At 42.0% G+C, this 24,692-nt stretch overlaps 1 protein-coding gene across 3 annotated transcripts in view; it reads left to right on the forward strand.

Annotated features, from left to right (window-relative positions):
- OSBPL3 (oxysterol binding protein like 3) overlaps positions 1–24,692 on the forward strand; it is a 112,396-nt gene that overhangs the window by 41,742 nt on the left and 45,962 nt on the right. For all 3 annotated transcript variants that reach the window (XM_054990835.1, XM_054990837.1, XM_054990836.1), the window contains exons 2-9: positions 3,178–3,406; positions 19,545–19,661; positions 19,831–19,884; positions 20,040–20,153; positions 20,612–20,782; positions 22,611–22,737; positions 24,315–24,418; positions 24,531–24,623. In XM_054990835.1, the coding sequence (XP_054846810.1) occupies positions 3,308–3,406; positions 19,545–19,661; positions 19,831–19,884; positions 20,040–20,153; positions 20,612–20,782; positions 22,611–22,737; positions 24,315–24,418; positions 24,531–24,623 (879 nt within the window). In that variant the 5' untranslated portion in view covers positions 3,178–3,307. The remainder of the gene's footprint in view (positions 1–3,177; positions 3,407–19,544; positions 19,662–19,830; positions 19,885–20,039; positions 20,154–20,611; positions 20,783–22,610; positions 22,738–24,314; positions 24,419–24,530; positions 24,624–24,692) is intronic.

Genomic DNA, 24,692 nt, shown 5'->3' on the forward strand with positions numbered 1-24,692 from the left:
CTGTTGAATCTTGTATCATATTTCAAGCACATTAGACAATTAACAGCCAAGTTCTAAAATATTCAGTGGTGCTTTCAAGTTGTAAGGTAATAACATTAAGTGATAATATTCATTGCCACCCAAATTACAGCATGCAGCCATCATCCACAGGTCAGTGAAGTATTTGGATATTCTCTCACACACATCACATCTTGATCTTCTTCTAAAGAGCGGAGGGCTGTGTACATAGTTCCCCCCTCCTCCATTTTGTCCTGACAGCAACACTGCAAGGTAAATAGAGAGCAAGTAACTAAGCCAGTGAGCTTCATGGCTGAGTAGGAATTTGAACCCAGGTGCCCTAGATCCTAGTTTGGTACTATAACATATACAAGAGTTAGTATGATATGTGATGTTATGATCCCAGCATAGCTTCTCTTTCACATAGTCTGTCAGATATTGAGAATGCAGATCTAGTATCAGATTCACTGAAGCTAATATTCATTGTCTGTTGTCACACCAGCAGTTTGGTTGAATGATGGTGCAGCCCTAAGAAGACTTACACCCTTCTAACCCCAGTGACTTCAATGGATTTAGAAGGGTTTAACTCTTCTTGGGATTGCCCTGTATATGTGGCAGCCGTGAATAAGCACAGGTAACCAGGCAAATGGATTTGATATAGTGTTGTTCTTTGCTATAAGTGGAACAAACCTGTGTAAAATACACCAGGATTGGCTGGGGACAAGGAACATGATGTTTAACACACCATAAGTTTTAAGAGCATAAAAGTGACTTCAGCATTCTCTGTATCCATTGTAGAAATACAAAGAGCTTTCTCCGGATGGTGGTGTCCACTCTTTTATAAAACAAATTTGGAACCCATAAAACAAACACCAGTATGTCATTCTGAGATAATCAGATTATTTCACACCTCTAAAAGAGCTATTTGTACTCAATCTCTGTCCATCTAGACCAGTGTTTTAGGTCCTTTCCCCATTCACCTTGTCACCATTCAGAATTTTGCTCAATTGAAGACTGAAATGAAATAGTAAAATAAGAACATCCCCCACCTTTGTGTTTGCAAAAAGTGTTACCCTTTAGTCTAGTTTTTGCAAACTGGGAGGAAGCTGTTACCATGGTATCTTGTTCACATTATACATTGTTGAAGGAGGGCGGGGGAAGGGTTTTATTTAGGCTGCTGCCTCTGCTACTAAGTATTCTTCTGCCAGGCTCAGTCACTTCATCATCCACCAAAGCTGCTGTGCAGTCAAGCTTTGGGAGTCATTTCCCTAAATGGATTTTCCCTAATCCAAGTTGGCATTTTTAGTTTTCACACTTCATTCTCCACATGGGCCAACTACCATTCTCTGTTACGTTCAAATGCATATTTGAATCTGTTCTCTCAGGGCTAAGTTGAATAGTTTGGTCATTTGAGATGGCTACAACATTAAATGCTACTGCAAAAATTGGGCGGAGGATAGCTACTTTCTACAAAATTACGGAGTCTATGGAAACAGAGTTGGAAAGTGGCACCATAGGTCATCTTGTCTAACACCTTTTCTGCAAAACAGAGTATCTTGTGCCTAAGACATCACTGACAGCTGTTCTGCAATCGCTAACATTGCAGTCCAAAGCAGAGTTGTATCATTTCGAGTACGTTGAAGTTAATCGGCTCAGCAGGTTGTACTGTGCTTAGGATGGCACTGCATTTGAATTTTGAACTCAGTACAAGTCTCTGCTGTTAACACATTAGGCAGCCTTAAGCCTACATTACAGGTTTTATATAAAGATTACTTAGAATTCCTATGAAATGTCCTTAAAAATGTTACACAGATTTGTATTTAGTAGAGTTATTCTTAATTGGTTCCTGTCCAACTTCTTTTTGAAAGCTTCCAAGAAAGGCAGTTCCAAATATGTAGTATAAATCTACATGACTTTTATTTTAAACCAATTTCATCATTACTTCTCAAATCTTGGCTGTTAACTTTCACCACACATTAATTTATGAATTGTATAGCAATGCTACCAGAATGCGTTACTCGGAAAGTATAGGGTGTTGGTTGGTGTTTAAGAATTACTGTGGATCATAGAATCATAGGGTTAGAAGGTACCTCCAGGGTCATCTAGTCCAACCCCATGCACAGTGCAGGAAATTCACAACTACCCCCCCCCCACACACACACCCAATGACCCCTGCTCCATGCCCAGAAGATGGTAAAATACCATCAGGATCCCTAGCCAAACTTGGCTGGGGAAAATTGCTTCCTGACCCCAAAGCGCCGATTGACATATAAAAAGGGGCCATGAGAACTAAGTACTAGTGCCCTCCCTTTCATGATCTGCCTAGGTTCACAGAATCAGCATTGCTGTTAGATGGCCATCTAGCCCCTGCTTAAAAACCTCCAAAGAAGGAGAGCCCACCACTTCCCAAGGAAGCCTGTTCCACTGAGGATCCGCTCTAACTGTCAGGAAATTCTTCTAATGTTTAGCCGAAAACTCTTTTGATTTAATTTCAACCCATTGGTTCTGGTCCGACCTTTTGTGCTATATGAAAGTCCTTCAAGTACTTGAAGACACTTATCATATCCCCTCTCAGTCGCCTCCTCTCCAGACTAAACATACTGAGCTCCTTCAACCTTTCCTCATAAGACTTTGTCTCCAGACCCCTCACATCTTCATTGCCCTGGACACATTCCAGCTTGTCTATATCCTTCTGAAATTTTGGTGCCCAAAACTGAGCACAATAGTCTAGGTGAGGTCTAACTAGAGCAGAGTAGAGCAATACCATCACTTCGCGTGATCCAGACACTATACTTCTGTTGATACAGCCCAAAATTTCATTTGCCTTTTTAGCTACCACATCACATGCTGACTCTTGTTCAGTGTATGGTCTACTAAGACCCCTAGATCCTTTTCACATATACTACTACCAAGACAAGTCTTCCTCTATCCTATAATTATGCATTTGATTTTTCCTACCTAAATGCAGAATTTTACATTTATCTCTGTTGAAATTGATTTTATTTGTTTTAGCCCAGTTTCCATCCTGTCAAGATCATCTTGTATCCTGAGTCTATCTTCTACTGTATTTGCTACCCCTCCTAATTTAATATTGTTTGCAAATTTAATAAGCATTCCTTCTATTCCTTCATCCAAATCATACCTGATATTCATATTGGATGTTCTTTTTATCTCCTTTAGGAATCTCCTTGGAGCACTGAAAATGCCATTGGATTGCATTTGGGGACGCGATGACTCTCGCCTCTCTTTCCTATGTCTTCCCATACTTCCGATAGTTTACTAATCGAATTGATACGAAAGAAATACTTTCATGATCATGAATGAAGAGAAGAGCCTTGGTGTGTCTCAAAAAGTGTTGTCACCTTCACGGAGTACCAGCAGCTGCTCCTCTAAGCAAGGAAGTAGACAGGTAAATGTACATATTTGTCGATATCTGTTTGTTTAAAATCATATTGTGATAATGAAGAATATGGTAAATTTTATATATTTTACTTCATGAGGGTGGGTTGTTATTTTTCAGTTTGACTTGCTCACATGAGTAAATTAGTATGAATGTAAGTTGGATCATGGCTAGATCTGTTATATGTGAGTTAATTCTTTGATGGCTCAACTCTGTCTTGCAGCCTGGTTTTCAGTGACTTGGTTATTAGTATCACCAACTTTCTCCCTTGAATTAAGGACTTGGTAGTAAGTGCATCATGTAATTGTTTAATTGGGCTCCTGCTAGAAAGGCTCCGTGCATGAGGATGCATTACCACATTTATAGGGGAAATGGCCATATTACCAAAATTCTGGAGGAACTCTTGTCATCCGCTCTGACTTGAATGCCATGACTTCTTCAGGACCAACTCAAAATGTTATCAAAATGAAACTTATTGTGGTTGCTTGGATAACCTTCAGTTTGTGAACCCTGAGAGTATTGAAAAGTTACTTGGAGGAAATGTGGCCTACCATATTTGAATCTAACCTGTTTTGATTCATCCCTTCTGGTGGGATATAGCAGTTTAGTTGAGTCCAGGTTAATGCTTTGTTTAAAATAGGGTGTAGTTCTCTGACCTCCTCGAAGAGAGGAAATTGTGAAGCTGCTCTTGAAGAAGCCATCTCTGCATCCAGCTGGCATGAACAACAACCAGCTGTTTGGAAGTATTTTGAGCAAAGTGTCCAGCTCAAGGCTGAGGTGTGCGGAGTTAAGGCAGAAGTCTTTGCAATTACAGGACCACAGGGAAAAATTACTGAGGTGGGATTCAACAGAGCAGGATGCTTTCATGTTGTTCCAACAAAGGCTGAAAGTGGGCTTACATATTCCCTCAAGAAGGTGGGGATGTACACTTGGTCTGTCTGGAACAGACTGCCGGTCCTTAAAGCACCACATTTAATTATGGTACCAAGTGCTCTTACAACTGAATTGCTTCTTGTTTTGTTTGAGAGGCGAATTGAGGAGGGGCATCAAAGGCTGCAGCTGGTTCTGGGGTGGAAAGTTCAGAGTCTTAGGAGAAAGGCAGGGGTACTTTCCAGAGTCAGAGGGCTGACTCCAGTCTCTTGGCGCCCCTCCTGAACATCAAAGGAGGCTCCTGGAAATGTGCTATATGGTGTCTGCATTGCAGGAGTGGTTCCAGGACCTCCTCTTCCTCCTTGTCAAAGTTTTCTTCAACCAGTGAGGAGGAGCCAGTGAATAACACCAAGGTGTTTGAGCAAGGGGCGGCTAAGCAACTCCATGCTTCTTTGGCTAGAGGCAGATTTATCTAGATCCATTTCAGTTTGGTTTCTGACTTGGTTTTAGAGCTGATGATGAGGTAGAAACTACAGTGTCACTGAACAGAATTTGAAGCCTTCCTCCAGCTTAAATGGCTGTTGTGTTGGAAGATGTTTCCTTAGACTGAGGAAGGCTTCTTGAAGGATGGCTGAGTAACCACATTGTAATGGTCATTTGATGGGTGACATTAATTGGGAATACATCCTGTTGATTTTATTAGGCCTCTTAGTAGTTTTCCAACACGTGGGTTAGCATGTCCCTTTTCACCCCCTCAGGTGGTATGGGCAATGTCACTGGGTATGGGCAATGTCACTGGGCAATGTCACTGGGTAGAGTTATTGGTTTGCTTCAATCCGATGAGTTCCTGTATTCTGCACACAAGATAACTATGAATTGTTGCCAGAGAAAATATATTTGTGGTGCATAAAAATCAAACTTGTGCTCCTTGTCCTTCTTCCTGTGGCTTTATTCTTTTTAACTCCAAGTCATGGTCTAGTAGCACCATTTATGCACAAGTAAAGGATTACAAATAATGCTGAAGATTTCTTTAAAATTTCTGTAGCATTCTGCTGCACATCCTTAAAAAGGGCACTGTCCTTGAAAAGGAAAGCTGTTGTTTCAGGTTTGAATGAATGTCCTGTTCTCTTACTTGAATATAAATGACTTGCTGGATTGTGGCTACAAGCATTTGATCTCAGAAGCAATTTCTTCTTTTGTTCTGTCACAGCTGCTAAAGTAGGGTTGCCAGCTCCAAGTTGGGAAATACCTGGAGATCTGAGGGGTGAAACCTGGAGAAATGGAGAAAGTGGGGTTTGGGGAGGGAAAGGACCTTGGCACGGCATAATTCCATAGAGTCCACCCCCCAAAGTAGCCATTTTCTCCAGGTGAACTAATCACAGTGGCCTGGAGACCAGTTGTAATTCCAGATCTCCAGCCACTACCTGGAGGCTGGCAAAAGAACAGTGCAACTTGCTAAGGTGTAAGAGACCCATTGCACATAAAGTTTTCTTTAGATTTTGTTGCTCAGAGTCCGTCTGTTTGCCGCAAAGAGGGATCACAATAGGAGCTTATACAACATTACATGTGTTTAAATGCCAGTAGACTGTCCTTTCAGTGGCAAGCAATGATCGTTGCTCTATCCCTCTGGAATTTCTCTGTATTTTACTTCAGGTGTTATACTCTTTTTTAGATTTTAAAAATGAAATCCCATGAACACACACTTGCTCAGATCTTCTCTCCTTTGGAATATATATGCGCCTGACTGTCTCTTTGGGGAAAGGCTGGTTCCATCAAGGGCAGAGAGCCATTACCACTTGCTCTGCCTCTCTTCCTGCCCTACGGCTTAGTCTGTTGATGGCTGGTAGGCTTGTTGCTCAGTAACTTATGTCTTAATTTTTGAGTGGAATTGATGGCCTTTTGTTTTTTATTGTTTATATTGTAAACTACTTTTAGTCTGCATCGAACAGAGAAAAACTGGTTTAAATAAATAAAATAAAAATGTGCCAGTTCAGCTAGATTTTTCTACTGGAATACATTTATAATGCAGTCCTATGCAGAGTTACTCTAGTTTAAACTCACTGATTTCAATGGTCTTAAACTGATGTAACTTTGCATAGATTTGCAGTGTAATCCTTGGATCCTGGCTTTGTGAAAACGAATCCTGGCTTTTGCCCCTGCCTGGCTGACTGCACTTGCAAAATATTATCAGAGAGTTTGATAATTAATTTGAGTTCCACCCTCTAACCTTTTTCTGGATTGCTATGATGACTCAATTCATGTTCCCTTCCCTTCTTAATGCAAGGCAATATTTGCTGTTGATAGTGTCTTTTGAAGTTAGGGGTCAGAGACTTTCCTGGCAATCCAGGTCTTGATCTGTAGTGTAGTTTAGAAAAGTCTCTGACTCCTAAGTTCAAAAGACTGTTTCACTAATGTTCCCTTGGAGAGGAGAGGATGGTTAAAAACAAGCGTGGCACCAAGAGAGGCACCATGCCAGTAATAACTCTTGGTGGGAGTATAAAGCAAGTGGAAACTTAAAATTCTTTTAAATGCTTATCTTATGAACCATCACAAATGCTTCAGTTGCTAGTGATGCAAAACCGTATCCTCCTCGAAGCAGCTTTCTATTTTTGGTACTTGCAAAATGTTCACTACAACTAACTGTGTTTCCTTCTTGAGGAAAGTGTGGCACTATCATCTGTTGTGTTTGAGGAGCTGTGAAAACAAGTATCAGGCGAGGAGCAATTCTAGCTCACTGCTTCATTTTTCGATTGACCTAAAATAAAATGTGGCCTTTGGGATTTTCTTGTACACTGTGAAGTAAAAATTTAGTAGCTTCTAGTTTTACATCAAATACCAATTTGACTGCTCTGGAGATCCAAGGCATTCCACCAAAGTTCATAAAAAATGACATGTTGGATGGGTTCAGAGGGCCATGCGGTCCAGCATCATATCTCCGACAGTGGCCAGATACTTGGCCATAGTCAGCTATCCTGCACAATGTGCTGGAGAAAGCAGTTGCTTGAGATTTGATTTCAGTTTAGTTGCATTGTGACCCTCAATCAACTAAGCATTACATACGAGTCAATAATATATAAAAGTAGTACTTAAAAGAATAAAATATTCTGTGATGGGATTAATGTTGATGATGATATTATTAAAAGACTAAACCAGCTGTTTTTTTCTTCAGCACACTAATGCACAGACTTTTCCACCTTCCAGGTGGTATCATTAAAACAGTCAACAAGGAGAAAGGAGGAGTAAAAGTTGTCAATCTGCCCAGATATTTGGATAAGATTAGGATGATGTTTTTTTCTGAATGTCCTTATAGAATGAACAATGCAAAAAGACATGTTTGACTGGTTCAACTGTGTCGGATTAACAGAGGCAAAAATGTTGGAAGTATGGAATACATGCGTATCTTCCTTTCAGAAGAGCAAATTGTAACACAGCATTTGCTATTGGAGAAGGAAGGTTCCTTTAATGGCTAATAAGAATGGACAAACCTGTTCTCAATTATTTTTTGAAAATCTTTTTTTAAGCCACCTAAAGTTTGGGGCATAATGTATCAATTAAGTAGTCCAACACTTTATTTGTTCCTAGCATCTTGCATATACTAGCCTAACCTTGGACTGACTTATGTATTGCTATCATAATTCTACATATGTATTTTGTCTCCTGCAACGTGTTCTTATATTCCTCATACGTGGTCAAAAGGGAAATCTTGGAGGAATTTTTGCATTTCTTGAGCTTCTGCTTACTGTTTCCTAGAACTTTTTAATGCTAGACTGTCAGAGTCCCCCCCCCCCCAGTATACAGCAATGTGTCCTTTGTACTCTGCTACTTTCCAGTGTCCTTGGTACTGGCAATTCAGTAATTGCTCCAAGTTACACTAGAAGTACTTCTAAAACATACACTTCAGTGTTTCCTGATACCAATTGTGCAATGCAAGGACAGGAAGAAATTTCAGTGTGAGTTAAAGGTATTTGAGTTTGACTGGTGCTAAAGGTCGTTGTTGCTAAAGGCTAGTATCTTGGTGTCCTGGTTTTATATATATAAAAAAGAAATATGATTCAGTGGCTTAGGTCCCAGTTATTTTGACTGGCAAAAGGCGTGCCCAGTAACCCATAGGGTCCTGATTTTAAGGGGCACAGCAAGCTCCAGTGGCAAGTTGGAGGACAAAAAGTGGGTACTGATCTAAGCCAAAGTTCTGTCTTTACACATTTGATTAGCGTATGTTTCTTGTAAATCTCAGTGGCAACATTATCATTCCTTCCTTTTTTCTTCTTTGAATTTGAGTATTAGGTATTCTGCTAACTCTGGAAGGAATAATGCTTGATTTGGAGGGGGAGGGAATTGAAGGGGTTTTCTGCCAAAAGTGCAGTATTATGGTGAGGGAAACGCACTATCCGCAGTCTCTGCTATTTCCATCATGGGTGAAATCTCCAGAGGTGTTTCACTTACTGGGAAGGGTCCTGATGAGCCACTGCTCTATAGCTGGCTGCCAGTACAAGCCCAGCTGAGCCCCAGCAGCTCCACCAGCTCTGCAGGAATCACTTTGCTTAGAGCCTTAAGTTGCAACAGTGATCAGTGTATCTACCACTGTAAGCAGTGGGTGAGTTAATTCCCATTGGCAGCTCTTCTGACTGGGTCTAAGCTGAGTGGCCCCTGGAGTGCTGGGCTTATTCCCAGGTCATTTAAACCTGCCCATTCATCCATGAAATTTCTGCTGCCCTCCTCTGCTTTCTTTTTGCTGCTAGAGACAAATCTGTACTGACAGAAGAGAAAGCAATCTAGCTCAATTTGTGTATATGGTAACACTAAGAAAGTCCTTTCTGGATGAGATGCAATGGGGTAGTTTGTGAATAAATAAGTAATGTATTACCTTATGACACAGTTTTCATGCTCTTTTCTAAAACCACATTCTAGATCGTGTGTGTAGTTCATTTATGATTACCTCCTGCTGATCTAATAAGTATAGATAGTGGAGAGTGCTGTCAAGTTATAGCTGATTTATAGTGACCCCCAGTGGGATTTTCAAGGCAAGAGACTAACTGAGGTGGTTTGCCATTGCCTGCCTCTGCAACCCTGGTCTTCATTGGAGGTCTTCCATCAACCCTGCTTAGCTTCTGAGATCTGACAAAAGTAGGAAAAGGTTTAATAACAATCTAGAGAATTTTAGAACGATTCCTGCCATAAGAGGCATAAATATTGAATTTATTCAATACAGTTACAGCCGTTACTGTAAGTAATAGTTTGTAATCAGTTGGAACTGGCCCGCTTTTTCATTCAGTCTCACACAATTCTCCTCCATACTTCCACTCCCCTCCCATGTGGCTTTTGAACATTCAGGACCTCTCAATTTTTCACCAGCAGAAAATCTGGTTGGATCCAGATCCTTCTATGTAGTAATTGTATAATATTGTATATAACAGTTGGGTAGATGAAGTAAGAAGGTGCTAGAAATGTCAGGTATTCTTAAGATTATTTGCCACGGGTGGACTTGGCCCCTTAGGGGATACTGCAGGTGCCTTCCTTGAATTAATAGATTTCATTTATTATTTTGAAAGCAGGCCTTTTAAGCCTTTTCTTTATGGAGAGATAAAGAAAAGCCTTCAAAGGTTCTGTATCCTTTTCAGAGAGGTGGCAGTATTCTACCCAATTATTCATCAATGCTTCTCCCTTCCAGTATCCTCCTGGCTAATGAATCATATAGATGGCTGGGGCTAACCTCTCCCAACTGTAGGCAGCTTGGCGGAATGTTGGACAAGTGACAGTTGAAAAGTCCGTTGGACAGCAGTCAGAGAGCCAAGCTGCAAGACTAGGATGCCTACATTTCCCATCAAAACTTGAGGGAAGCTGACAAGTGTCCAACCTGTGCCTTTTGTCACTTGTGGTTCCACTCTGTGTCCCCTGTGGTACTCGGTAACACATCATAATAGGTCTGGATGGCAGAGAGGGAACATCATTTAGGATGCTATAAGGACCCTATCCCCCTATCCAGGACACTTCCAGATTTGAGGCTGTGTATCTAATGTTTGGATTGAGAGATGGGATTGGGATTCTGTTAGTATACTGCCTACTCCACTGCCTAACAGTCTCCCTGCTTGAGGTGACTGGATTGGTCTCAGGTGGCGTTGAGGACCCTAATGATAATATTTGATTTATATACCACCCTTCAGGATGGCTTAACACCCAGTCAGAGCGGTTTACAAAGTATGCCATTATCCCCTACAGAACAGCCTCTATGTAAATATAGATAGTCCCTTTTTAAAAAAGTCATTTAATTGTATGCTGAATCAAGGCAATATTACAAAATATACAAGTGAGAGTCTAGAGCTGATCTATTATTCTAGTGCCTTTGCACTCATTATTCAATTTTTGAGAGAAACGCTAGACAGAAAGCAGAGGAGTGATTCTTTCTGGTTGCCTTTAGTCTAACCAATACTAGCCCCAGAGAGGTAGGTAGGCCAGGTATATATGAGAGGAGCAGGTGGAGTGAAGATAGAAAAGGCAAAAGGTGTATTGCGTAGGGGGAAGGTCGCTGGAGGGCATCTTGACCACAGCCTTCCTAAAACCTGGAGCCAGCGCTATGTTAATTTTGGCTACTAGCCGTAATATTAATTTTGACTATTTCTTCACTGTTCCAGCACAAAGTCCATTCAGCTGTGGGACAGCATTTTTTTCACAGCAGTTATGGGGTATCTCATTATTCCTACTGATTTCTTAGCTAAGCACCCCACTGTTTTCACTTGGAAGAAGCAACTCCTAGATGAGATCATAAATCACTGGTGTTCAGGGCAGCACTGCCTTAGAACAAAGCATAGATTTGTCTTTGTAATGTCCCACCTGCACTGTATACTTGAATATATTTAGACATCTACCCGTTTTGTCTCTGATGACTGATAATGCTCCATGTGACAGGCATGATATCCACCTCTATAAAGAGCTGGTAATGAGCCACCTCAATCTCATTTTAATTAGATATTATTAGTTTAATTAAATGACTCTCTAGTAAGAAGCTTGATGAAATATGAACTTTTAGAATCCACAAAGACTTACAAATTGCTGTCTGTGTTTGTTCTCTTCTCCCACAGCAAATATTGAAAAAGGAGAACCAGAATGTTCTTCTAAATAGCGGTAACTAATTTCCCAGTCATATCTTGCTTTTCATTTTGTACTCGGGTGCAGATTCCTAATACTCACACCATCACATTAGTAGAGAATGGTGGGCATGCATCTATATTGCCACTTTTCTTGGCAAATTCCCCCTTTCTGCTTTTTTCACTACAGAAAGCAGTGGTTTAAATGTACATATGTCATTCTCAGCGGAGGTTTGGTGCCTATGGGGTTTGTAGTGGGATACCAGCATACACAGTCAAAAATGGGAAGCTGCTATCAAAGAAAGAATGATGCCAGATCATTTCTGTTGGAAATACCAAAATGTGCAAAAGAGAAGAGCAAAGATAGGAGAGCTGAGCTTGCTTGGTTTATTTTCTCCCCCAAGCTGCAGCTTTTGAGGCATTTGTATTCTTCAAAGAGGAGATTGCCGGAGACTCTAATTACCTACATTTCTGGCCTCGAAAACTGCCAGTGTAAACCTACAAATCTTCCTTTCCCCACTGTCCCAGGCAGAGGCTCATCAGTTGCCTGTGTCCGGCCTTTCCATAAATCCAGTTTGGTTTCTTGTATATCCTTTAAGTTGTATGTGGGTGGTCAGATAAAACAGGTTGGGGGTGCCTCAGTGAAACAAGCACCTAAATAATGTGAAATGGTTTCTAATGAGCAATAATTCTTATTATCTGAAACTAACTAGAGTTCTAATGACACAGTTATATACCTAACTGTCTAAACCACAGCCTCTCTCTCTCTCTCTCTCTCTCTGTTTCTGTGTATGTTAAACTAAGGGCCTAAGAAACCCACTGATAATAGAGTGACTTCTCAAGAGCAGGTTTTGAAGATAAAGTGTATCTCCCACATTTGAAAGGATTAGATTATGGTGTGCATCACTTTCAGTCTGAGTGTTAATGGAAATGTTTTCCTGATGCTTTTAAAAATGATTTTGTTTAAAAATTCAATGTGAATAGGATGGCATTTTCCTTCATATGGAGACTGAGATGTCAAAAGCAATGCCAAAAGGATCAAGAGAAGAAAAAAATAAGAGGACCACCAGCACTAGAAAGTGATGGTGTGAGAAGATGGCTTCCAGTTCCTACTACTTTTTTCAAATGTTAATTTTAGCATAAGTAGGGTTTAAACTTTAACTTTATTGATTGTTCTAGCTTATCAGTTTGAGAGAATGTGAATAGAATACAATAATTCAATTCTATTAATTCTCTGAATTATGTTGATATTTTAAGAATATGCAATAAATAAAACACAAGTAAAACTACTAAGACACAACTTCAAAGCTGATTTTTAAAATATATTTTATCTCACAAATGTTTAACAGACTCAAGATTGAAGTAATAGCTCCCAAAGAAGATCTAGTTATATGAACCTTAACAAAACTGACTTATTGACTATTATCTGTTATCCTTGTTTCTTGTTCAAAGCTATAACCAATCGTGATTAAGTATTCCTGTACATAATTGTATATAGGTAACTATTACTTTGTTGTTCTTTGTTAACTCTGTTCACTGATTTTAATATGTTAATAAAAATATTACTTTAAAAAAAAAACAAATGTGTAACAGAACAAATAAATATTTATCATCAGCATAACCCTTCCCGAACCTGTGCTAAATAAATGAACTTATGACCCCTGTCTAATAATGTATTTATTTTAATAACTAAAGGGGAAGATCTGTGGTGGGGCTTGGATTACAATTTTCTGTTACATTTACATTACTCTTATATACATTACTGTTAACATATAGTCTAATGTTGAAACCTGACTCCAAGCTTTGTACTTCTTTATTGCTCCCCAGTTTCATTTGGGTCCAAATGACCCTTGCTGACTCAGTTAAGACTCTAGGGGTTATACTGGATCCAGCATTGCTGGTAGAGAAGCAAGTTAATGCAGCTGCAAAAAATGCCTTCTTCCAACGGGCAGCTCAATCCTATGCCCAGAGGCAGCGTTGTCACTCGTGCGTTGTCGTAAATGGAGCGCCGCTCCACGGCTCCCTGTGGATTTTTGCAGAAGTCCTGCCAGCGTCCGAGTATGGCAAGGCGAAGTGCAGCCGCCACCAGGAACACCTGCCTGCCGTTCCCCTGACAACCCTGCTCACACCAGCCAATGGCCACAACCCTCCTCTGATAGGCGAGGGGCAAGCAGTGGCGCAGCCAATGGGGAGGCCGGGATCCCTGCTGCCGCCGCCAATAGCTCGCCCCCTTCAGAGAGCAGGCATCCCTGCCAGAGATGGGAGCAGAGGTGATAGTGAAGGTCTGGATCGAACACCCACCCTCTCACCCATCCAGCCCCCATTTCTGATGAGGGCCAGGCTGTGGCTGCAGCTTGGTGCGCTTGCAAATCCATGCTGCTGCCACCACTACCACGAGAAACAGGTTCCCCCTCCCTGAAAAGTAGGACCAGAAATCCTGCAGCATTTGGGAGCAGCCCCCAGGATCCGGAGAGGCAGGTGGGGTGGGTGGTTTCTACAATGAGTGACAGGAATGCCCATTGGAAACCACGTGAGAGGCCAGCTCCCTGGGCCAGATTTTCCAAGTCCATCCCTGCTTCCGCAAACAGCGAAATGGAGGGTGGTCCATTCTTCTGCAGGTGAAGGAGATCCAAAGATATTGCTTCACAGCCAACACCTCCCCCTAGTAACTTCTGCCTTCCCCTCTGCCTGGCCTATCAGATGCCAGCAGCTCAGTCCGTCAGAGAATGAACATCCTCAGTGGAGCATCCCCCCCTACCCTGCCAGACATTCATGGACCACAGTTCAATTCCCACCCCACTGCCTGAAGTTACATTGAGGGGAGGGAAGGGGGCAGGGGAGCCGGACAGGATGCCACTTGATACATGCTTCTCCTGGCAGCAGAGCCCGCCCCCTCGATCCAAGCCCCGAGCCACGAAAAGTTTGTGGAGATGTGTGAGAAGACATCCCAACGGGAAGCTGGGAGGAGCGGCAGCTGTTGTCAAAGTCGGGGGAGCAAGTGAACAGAAGACAGTTTCTTCTTCCCTTGAGCGAGTGCAAAATTCTCCCAGTTTTCTTGCTAACTCCCCACCAGTGCATTCAGTGGCCACCTCCATGAGTACCCTCTCTCCCACCTCGTGCTCAAAGTATCCACGGCATAAAGCTGACAGGCAGAGCCTTCGGCCGTGTGCTCACTTACCTGAGGTCATGAGCAGCGCAGCCAGATGTTTTGTAGGGTGCGTCTGCAGGTGATTTGGTGCGGGGAGGGGGGCTCGCCCACCCCAGAAGTGGACGTAGATTGGCTCCTGTGTTAGTTCCCATCCTATGCTCCTTCGGGCCACAGGGGGCAGGGCTGGATGCTGAGAGAGGGGCTCGAGTTTTCCCGTTCAATGGGCGCCTATGGGCTGTGCCTCCTTTTTTCGTGACGTAACTTTCCGCCGCTGGAGGGGGCATTCCCAGGGCTGGAGTAGGTTTGGAAGCGGACTAACTCACACCCCACCCTACCCCCTCCCGCACCAGCATGGGGACTCGCGCCAGACTTGCGCCTCTGCCTGGCCACCAAGCATGCCTGCTGGCGGCGTCCCATCTGCAGTACTGTGTCTCAGGCGGGCACCAGCAGAGTGGGGTTTATGTTTATGTTGATGTAAGTGCCATTTATGCCCGGGTAAGGCTTAGTTCTCTTCCTATGCGGTTTCCGTCCTGCTGCTTAGGATTGCACTGTTAGTCTAGCCCAGAAGATGGCCTCCTGTCTTGAATGGCTGACCTGGCCACCTGTACCCACATCATGGTACCATTAAGACTAGACTACTATAATGCACTCTACATAGGACTCCCCTCGAAGTCAACTCGGAGACTCCAGTTGCTGCAGAATGCTACAACTTGTTTATTTTCAGGAGTTAGGTAATACGTGCATATTATTCTCATTCTGCAGTCACTGCATTGGCTGCCCACCAGTTACCAGGCTGTCACGTATAAAGCCTTTCATGGTCCCTCTCTTCCTTTGCTCCACCAAGTTAGTAATTATGCAAAACTGAATTATTTAGAAGAGCTTTTTTACACTGGTAGAAGGGCTTTACTGTAAGGAAATGGTTCAGAAAGACATTTTGGTAAAGTGATAGGGACTGTAGGCTATGCTACTTTATACTCTCTGTTGTTGTAAGTATGATGCTGTTAGGTAATTTCTACATTGTTTAATGTGTTTAATGTGCTTTGTTTCAGCATTGTTTTAGCTCTGTATCAGATTTCTGCTTGTTTTTAAATTTTCTGCTAGTCAAACTCTATTGCATTGTTTACTAGATGTTCAAGCTATAGATCATATTGATTTACACCATGTAATCTCAAGTCTCAGAAAGCCAAACTATAAATAATAACTCAAGTAGATTAATATGGGTTCAGCAAAGCATGGATATGGAAACAAATTTATTCTTCAGGTATCTTCCCACCCCAGAGCTGGCAATCCTACACTTTCCCTGTCGTGACAGATGTGAAATATATTGTTCCTATAATTTTTTTAAGTTAGGTTCTTTGATGAGTAAGTGTTCTTCAAAATGTCCCATCTGTAAATACTGGAATTATGGTACTCTTTTTACCTCATGGCCAGTCCTTATATTATATTGTTTAACAAATTAATTACTTAAATATTGCTTCATGAATTAATATTGTTTAAAAGTACTATTTCTGTAAGAGGTTGACTATAATGAGTAGATTAAGCTTTGAATCTCTTGTACTTCTAGAACATTTTCAACACCATTAATTGCTGGATCTTGATTCTTTGTGTACAAACATCCAACAACTTCTAAGCTACCAAAATATTTTTGATATTATTATTCCTAATTTGATCATAAAATCCAAAATATATTTACTATAAGACTTAAGAGTGGTAATACAAGGAGTCAGGTTTACATCAGTGCTTAGTTCTCGCGGCCCTTCTTACATGCCTAGGGTAATCACAATCGCCACCTTGGGGTCAGGTAGCAATTTTCCATAGGCCAATTTAGCTAGGGATGCTGGAGGTGTTTTGTCCTCTTTTGGGCATAGAACTGGGTTCAGTGGGGAAGTCGGGGAGGGGGGGGTAGTTGTGAATTTCCTGCATTGTGCAGGGGGTTGGACTAGAGGTCCCTTCCAACCCTATGAATCTGTGATTTTGTGAAATGCTAACATACCTTCAAAAAGATTCTAAAATGGCAGTATTGCTGGATATTGTAGGCCTGTCTGGAGCAGAGAGAGGCTACAATCTTAAAGATATTTTCCCGGGAGTAAAACCCCTGTTAAATAACATGGAATTTACTTCCAAGTAGACCTACTTAGGATTGCTGACAAAACAAATTTGTGATATTTAAGGAATAATTAAAATACTGGGGTGTGAGGTTCCGGATTCATTTTTTAGAAATATCTAACTCAAAACTTAACTCTCCTTTTTCCAGGATGTGCTGGCAACTGGCAGGAGGGTCGAGGGCCGAGACATGAGGGGCAAAACGTTATCTATGCCACTGTGTCACTTCCCTAGAGTTTCTCGCAATTCCTAGAGCTATCCTATGTCACTTGAAGGTTTAGAGTGGTGTTGGGCAAATATGGCTTCCAGCAGGCCTCCCACTTACCAGGAGGCCAGGCAGCCCTAGCTAAAATGACATAGCTGTTTCCTGAGGAAGTTCTAGCTGTGTCTAGGGTGGCCAGGTGTCCAGTTTTCCCTTGGACAGTCTGGTTTTTTGTATTGGATTGTCTGGAGGAAACATTAAAATACCAGACATATAAATACCTAATATTTTCGGGGGCGGGGGGAGCAGTTGGCCGCTGGTATGCAGTAGCTGGCAGCAGCTCCAGCAGGTGTTCCTGCGCCGCTTCTGCCTCTTTCCCCTCCCTCTGCATCCAGGCAGCGCAGACCGCCAGAGCAACCAGCTGGCCCACTCAGTCTCTTGTACTTCTACCACCTTTGCCATCTCCCCCTCCCTCCTGCTTCCAGCCCACCTAGCCGTCTGCGCACCAGCAATGATGTTACTTCTGCAAGAGAAGTAACATCATCGCACTAGGTTTGGAGCATGGGAAAAAGAAGAAAACATACGTGAGTGATGGGTTCCCTGTCTATTTTTGGACAGGAGACCATCTGGCAAAGCAAAATGTGTCACAACAAACAGAACACAGGTGATCACTAAGGATCCCATTCCCTTGGTGGCGGGGAATCCCTTGCTTCCAGCCTCCACCATTGCTTAACCGGCCAACAGAGAAGAAAGGTGCAGGGAACGGGCCTGCGAGTTCCAGAGCGTGCTCCTGCACACTCCAGAGGACTTCCTTGTCATGCTGGGAATGACACCATTCCCAGCGCAAAAAGGAAGTCCTCTGGAATATGCATGAGGTAAGTTCCCCTCCGCACCCCACCCACAACCTCTCCCATCCCCTGGGTTTGGGCCCCAGGGGACTTGGAACCCTAGTGTTTCTATTTATTCATACCTGCAAACATGCTTCACTACACAGTCAAACAGATACACATTTTCTTTTGCTCACTTACCCACAGCTGCTCCTGAGGTAGCAGTGTCTGTTGTACTATTTTAACTTGTCATAGGAAACCCCTTTCAAAGAGGCCACCTGTTTCCCCTGGAATCTTCGCACATAAGCTAAGACACCCAGAAACAGAGAGGGCTTGATCTGGCCTCCAGGCCAGAAATTCTGTAACCCCAGGTACTCTAAAAGAAAACATTTATGTGATTTCATTTTATAAAATCCTTTCCAACATTAAATTGTTACTTTATAAAGGAAGAGACAGGTGGCTGAAGGGATTTATCTTTAGCCTTGGAATTTCAGAATCAATCTGTGACTCGCCAAAGCTTGTATCCCTGTTTCTGTGATAAATCTACTGTCTTATGGTCTCATGAAATGTGTTGCCTCCTTTCCAAATTGATTGCTCTCAAATATGCTCTTGTATGTGGACTTGATGGAACAACTAAGGCAACCTCCTATTTATGTACTTGTCTCCCATTATCCCAGTACCGCCAGATGAGAAGGAAGGCTTCAGATCAAAGCAAGCGGGGGTCCTGTCACTGCTGATTTAGGGCAGAGATTATTAGGAGAGTGTGTTTATGTGTGGCGCTCTCAAGTCATAGCTGACTTACAATAACCCCAGTGAGGTTTTCATGACAAGACACTATCAGAGGTGGTGTGCCATTGCCTGCCTCTACAGTTCTGGTCTTCGTTGGAGGTCTCCCATCCAATTACTAACAAAGGCTGACCCTGTTTAGCTTCTGAGATCTGATGAGATCAGGCTCACCTGGGCTATCCAGGTCAAGGCAATTAGGAGAGTGAACACCCTTCATTACAATAATGTTAAGGAAATTACCATGAAGGTTAGAAGGCTTTAGAAATGTCCAGTTAAATAACCATATTGTCCATATATTTTAAATAATTTTTTTAAAAGTATTTTAATATTTTGGTTCGTGTTATCCCATGGTCTTGGTGTCTGTGTGACTTATACCTAATCAGTACCAAACCACTAGAGTATAGTGGAACCAATATGTTGTGGAGGCAGTATTTTGGGATGGCCTGCCAGAATGGGACAGGAGGGCATCTTTATTCCCTCCTTTTTTGAAGCAGTAGCATTTTGTGGATCATGAAGTAGCTGTTGAGAAGGCATAGGCAATATGCTGCCAACCTCCAGGTGGGGCATAGAGATCTCCTGGAATTACAAATGATCTCCAGACTATAGAGGTCACTTCCCCTGGAGATGGTTGCTTTGGAATGCGGATTCTAGAATATACCATATCAATAATAAAAAGTTGTAATATATAAATTAAATGAATTTAGTCACAGACAGTCACTTGGATGATTCATCCTTGAGAAGTTTGGAGGTGGTAGTGTGTTTTTTAAAAAACAAAATACTCACAAACTGGTAGAAGAGCATTCCCATTCTTCACATGTAGGTTCTGAAATCTTCCCTCAGTTTAGATTCTGAAATCCGTCAGTTTCTGCGCTGTTTATTGTTGTGAACGTGCTTTTTAAACATTAGGGTAATGAGCTTGTGTTTTCTTCTTTGATTAAAAGGGTGGTTTGCCACTTCTCATTTAGACCAAGATAGGTCAAGCCAGGAGTCCAGTGGGGCTGTCTTCTTAAATTCAAGTTACCTGGGATGGGGGATTGCCTATTAAAAATGTTCTTTTTGAGGTCTGTCGTCTTGTATGGAAAAAGGAAGAAAATTGCCAACCACATATTTGGACCTTGTTTCTAAACAGGACAGCTGGGAGATCGTAGAAGGACTACGGGGAGTTGTGAACTATACCCAGGAACCACAGAGACAGGAAGGCTACCTGCTGAAAAAAAGGAAATGGCCTCTGAAAGGTTGGCACAAGGTCAGAGAAAAGCATTCACCATCACCGGTGTTGTTGCCCTTTAAAACTGAGTCACTCGGTTTGGTGACCTTGTCAAAAACTTCTGTGAGAAAGTTTCAGGCACCTTTCATTTTAAATACGTTGTAGCATTTTATGCTTACTGACTAAAAGAGTTGTCTGTATATTACAGAGATGCTTTTATCTGGACAAAGGAATTTTGAAATATGGAAAGAGTCCAGCTGACGTAAGTACCTTGAAGGCATGCTGCTCCAATGTTCTCATGTGACTTGTGTGATTACTTCCAAAGGCAAAAACAGGTAATCCTAAAAACCTAAATCTTCTGCTGTCCTCTTTCCTTTAATTGGAAATAATTGGGGTTTTTTAAATGTTTCTTGGCAGATAGACAGAGGGAAGCTGCATGGATGTATAGATGTTGGGCTTTCAGTGATGTCTGTGAAGAAATCAACAAAATGTATAGATTTGGATACAGAAGAACACATTTATCATTTAAAGGTGATCATATTCACGTAATAATTTGTACCCAGCAACTGCAAAAGATTCCATGAATTTTGCATTATAATCCGGCACAATCCACTATATTTGCTTAGAATGCAGGTCTGTCCTCTTCTTTACTGGCAGTTTCTGTTTTGCATTGTGTAAACAAGAGCATAACTGGATATGCTTTGAATTCCATGTTTGAAAATTATATTGAGTGGCAAATTCAGACTTTTGACTTTACTTGCATGAGGAATAAGTTGGAGAAAAACAGGCTAACTAACTTTTGCTGCTACCACTTAATACGTTTTTTATAAGTTTGAGAGCCAGTTTGGTGTAGTGGTTAAGACTAAATTGATGGGACTCTAATCTGGAGAACCGGGTTTGATTCCCCGCTCCTCCACTTGAAGCCAGCTGTTGTTTGTAACAACAAAGAATATATTCTTTGTTGTATAACCTATTCTTTTTTCCCCTAGGCAAAATCTCAGGAAGTATTTGATGAGTGGGTAGCAAAGTTGCGCCATCACCGAATGTATCGTCAGAACGAAATCTCCATGTTTCCACATGACATCAACAATCATTTCTTCCCAGCATCCTCTGTTACGGAGTCTATGTCTGGCCTTTTTGAGTATGCGTCAAGCAGAAAGGTAGAAACCGTATGAGGTATAGATAATGGGCTTCCCTCTGGGAATAATTGGGTCTGATCTCCGAGTGAAGTCTACAACAAAGAATATAGTAGATAGCTGCAGGTTGATGCTTAGATGAATTGTTGTGCATAAACTATTATCAAAAATGTTGTGCTGGCTTTTTATGCACAAGCGGATGTAAGGAATGTCAACTTTCTTCATTAGCACAGTAGGAACTGGATGAAATTCTGTTCGCTCCTGAGCAGAATTTAAAATGTTATGTCATGGTTCAGCTATAACCATGTTCTGCCTAAGGATTCCTTGATGTGGTGCTCTGCCTTCCCCATTCTGAGACCCTGTCCCTCAATCACAACACTTCACATCCTTGAGAGCTCCAAGGCCTCAGAATGAAAAGGGGGGGGGGGTTGTTCCACTTCGTTCCTCTGCCATCTCCCATGACTGCTGCCACTTTGCTGGCTAGCAGTATCACTTTTCCTCATCAGCCCATCTCTGGACCCTCTTTAAGGAGGTTTAAGGGAAGCGCTGTCCCACCAGTGACCCAGGAACCTTGGAGAGAGAATAGGAGCAGCCCCACCTGCATTGGGTGGGTCCTCCCTATCTCCCCACCCCATTCTATCCAAACTGGCAGCTTGCTAGCAGGGCAGTTCCACCCTCTCCTCTCCTGATGGGCTGGCTGCATCCTGCTGGGCATGCTGGGGCATGGCTCTACCTGTCCTGCAGTCATGTTCACTATCCATGAGGGCAGGGCTTTGCCATGCTTAGTTGAGGCAGGCAGTTGGATGCTGCTAACAGAGGCTGCCACTAGGCCAGCACCTACATCAGTGGCTGTCCACAGGCTGCTGATCCACTTGTTGGGGCTGATCCCTGGTCTCACCAGCTCTCCCTCATCACTCCTAGGCACCCAGGGTCTGTAGGTAAATCTATCTGGGCTCCGCCCTCCAACACTGGGTTTGCAAGGGCCTTCTCTCCCAGCCTGATAAAACAATTAAAAATTTCCAGCTTTGTGCAAACCATAGCTTGCCATCATGTGAGGGTGCTTTGTTCTCTTCCCTGCAAAGCAGGGTTCAAAACTCTGGCTTAATACTGATTTTGATTTCTTGTTTATAAAGAAGAGAGCAATCTGTAGTTGGTGACTTAATGGGGAAAATGGAAGGTTTTAATTAAATCCCAGCATTCAAAGAAATGAGAGATCAACATCAAGTGTGAAGATTCTCCCAGACTAGGCAATCCATGGTTTTCCATCATCTCAGAACCATGCCTTTATGTTGTCCTCATAATAATTTTGGTAGTTCATGCTCAGAAAATGGCTTCTCCAAGGCTGTCCAGTGATCTTCATATTGGACATGGATTAGAAGAGACTGAATTGTTGTTGCCCAAACTCAGTAGTCATAGTTACACTCCACTACATGATGTACTGACAGCTGATTATAGACTGAGTGGTGTTAGTGCATGGTGAATATGATGGTATTTCAGTTCAGCATATAGAAACCAAAGTTTTATATTGACCTTCATTTAACCATAGGTAAGTTTTAACCATTGATAATTGTAGTGGGAGATAAACAGCTGTCTTTTGTGGTACAAGTCATGTGGGTAGAGTGATTGCCACTGTTTGTATAATCTTCAGAGAAACATAGGAACAGCTACAGCTTTTTACTGTGTGCAGTTTTCATAAATTTGGAGAATTACTTTTGCAAGTCTCCTAGATCTGTACCTAAGCCTCCATACCTGGCTTTGAAATGTATATTCGTCATAGCAAAGCCAAGCTGAGTATTTGTTTTTCCGTTGGAATTCTTCTTTTGATAAAAGAAATCTTGTTTCCATGGTACAGAGAGGCAGCATGACGCAACAGAATTCAATGCAGACTGGAAGTAGTTTTTCATTCTCCTGTTCAAACAATGAGTCAAGGATTCCACCTTGGCTTCAGTCTTCTGAGGATATGGAAAGATGCTCACAAGGTAACTTAGGTAGAATGCATTCAAATCTGAGGTTATTTTGCTTTCACAACATTTTCTTACACAATTCTCTGAGGATAGCTGTCTTCATGCAGTGACTTTCTCATAAATTAACCATTAAAACAAATCTTTTTATAACAAGATCTAGCATGTGCATTGGCTTTGTGGTTGAGTACCAATTCTCCATCCCACAAGTACCTATCCATTCCTTCACCTTTAAAGGAATGCATGCTAAATATGGATGGCTGAGGCCCCATTATTCTAAGCAGGGATTTGGCAAATAGAAAAATAACAAAGCAAGACAATGTTGCCCTTTTTATCTTGGATAAATGCTTATTGAGGATGTTTTTCTTCCTTTGCAGCCATTTAGTATTCTGTGTCCTTGGGCTAAACTGAGTTGCCTATTTACAATTGAGGGGCATAAATCAATGTTAGAGTAGCTATGGGCCCCTCCTCTCCCCCGTGTTAGAGTTACTTGTTGTAGGGTTAAATGTAGGGTTAAATACTCCATTTGTCCATGATTATTGCAGCTACCTTCTTTAGACCAAAGTGCAGGGAATGAGTACTCAGCCCTTCTGTTGGTCATCCGACAAGTAAGTCACATGTATGGACAGCCTTTTAAACACTTCTCTCACAACCCCTGTAGAGAAGCTTATTTTCTCTTTGAGAAGAGATCTTAATCACATGAGAAATACTGTGTTAAGGACTCTCCACAGCCCAGTTTGGGGGAACCTTCTTCCCCAAACTGGTTTACATATAGCTCAGCTTTATTCTGTGTGTTATGTTTTGTCAGTTGTGTTCTTCTAACTGGGTGAATCCCTTTGATACGTATTAAGATCTGGGCAATATCATCAAGGCCTTTTGTTCAAGAAAACTAATAATTATGTTAATTATGATAGTGGGAGCAGCATTACTGAGTGATCTGATTATGCTAAAGCTAACAGCTTAGGCATTCATATCAAGCAGAAACCTATTAGTGCAGCAACAAATAAAAGCCAGTTGTCTTCAGAGATGTCAGTAACTGAGAGCCAAGCTACAAGTGATGCCTGACACAGGTTGGACACTTGTCAGCTTCCCTCAAGTTTTGATGGGAGATGTAGGCATCCTGGTTTTACAGCTTGGCTCTCCATTACAGCTGCAAGACCAGGATGCCTACATTTCCCATCCAAACTTGAGGGAAGCTGACAAGTGTCCAACCTGTGTCAGGCGTCACTTGTAGCTTGGCTCTCAGTGTGTCCTTGCTATATCAGATAAGTTAATGGAATTTTTTTAAGAGGGTTTTCACAAGCAATGTATTTTTGCTCTGCTGTTTTGAGTCCGCTAAAGTCCTGACACATACTAACAACACTAGAACATGATGATAGATATTACTTTTAACAATTATTTTTAAAATGTCCTCCTACAAGGCTAACAGCAGTATCTAATAGACAGATATATCCTTTGCATCCCATAACTCAATTACCCAGCAGTTAGTTATGATAAAAAGTTGTGCTGAAAGATTTTAGCAGTGTGTCAGTTCCTTCTCTCTCTTTTTTCTAGTGGCTAGGTTAAAAAAAACCAGTTTCCTTTATTCCAAACAGACCTCTCCCACTGTCATAACTATCTCTTGGAAATGAGCCAGCTTTTGCAAAGCATGGAAGTTCTCCATAGGACATACTCAGCACCAGCCATAAATGCCATGCAGGTGAGTTGTGAACATTGCTACTTCTGCAGATCATGCTGCTGGCTGATGTTAGCATTTTTTTCTAGATTTGTGACAAACGGCACTGTGCTCTTTCCCTTGTGCTTTTCTAAAGGGCATCCCTTTTGAAAGTCCGAAAAAAGAAAAAAGGACACACAGAAGGTGGCGTTCCCGAGCTATTAGTAAAGATGCTAAAGGAATGTTGCAGGTAACTGGCATCTTTTCTTCTTCCCTGCCTTAATGTATGATATGAATTCACTAGTGAAAGCTCATTTTC

This window comes from Eublepharis macularius, chromosome 11 (genome assembly GCF_028583425.1).
Source record: "Eublepharis macularius isolate TG4126 chromosome 11, MPM_Emac_v1.0, whole genome shotgun sequence".
Taxonomy (NCBI): domain Eukaryota; kingdom Metazoa; phylum Chordata; class Lepidosauria; order Squamata; family Eublepharidae; genus Eublepharis; species Eublepharis macularius.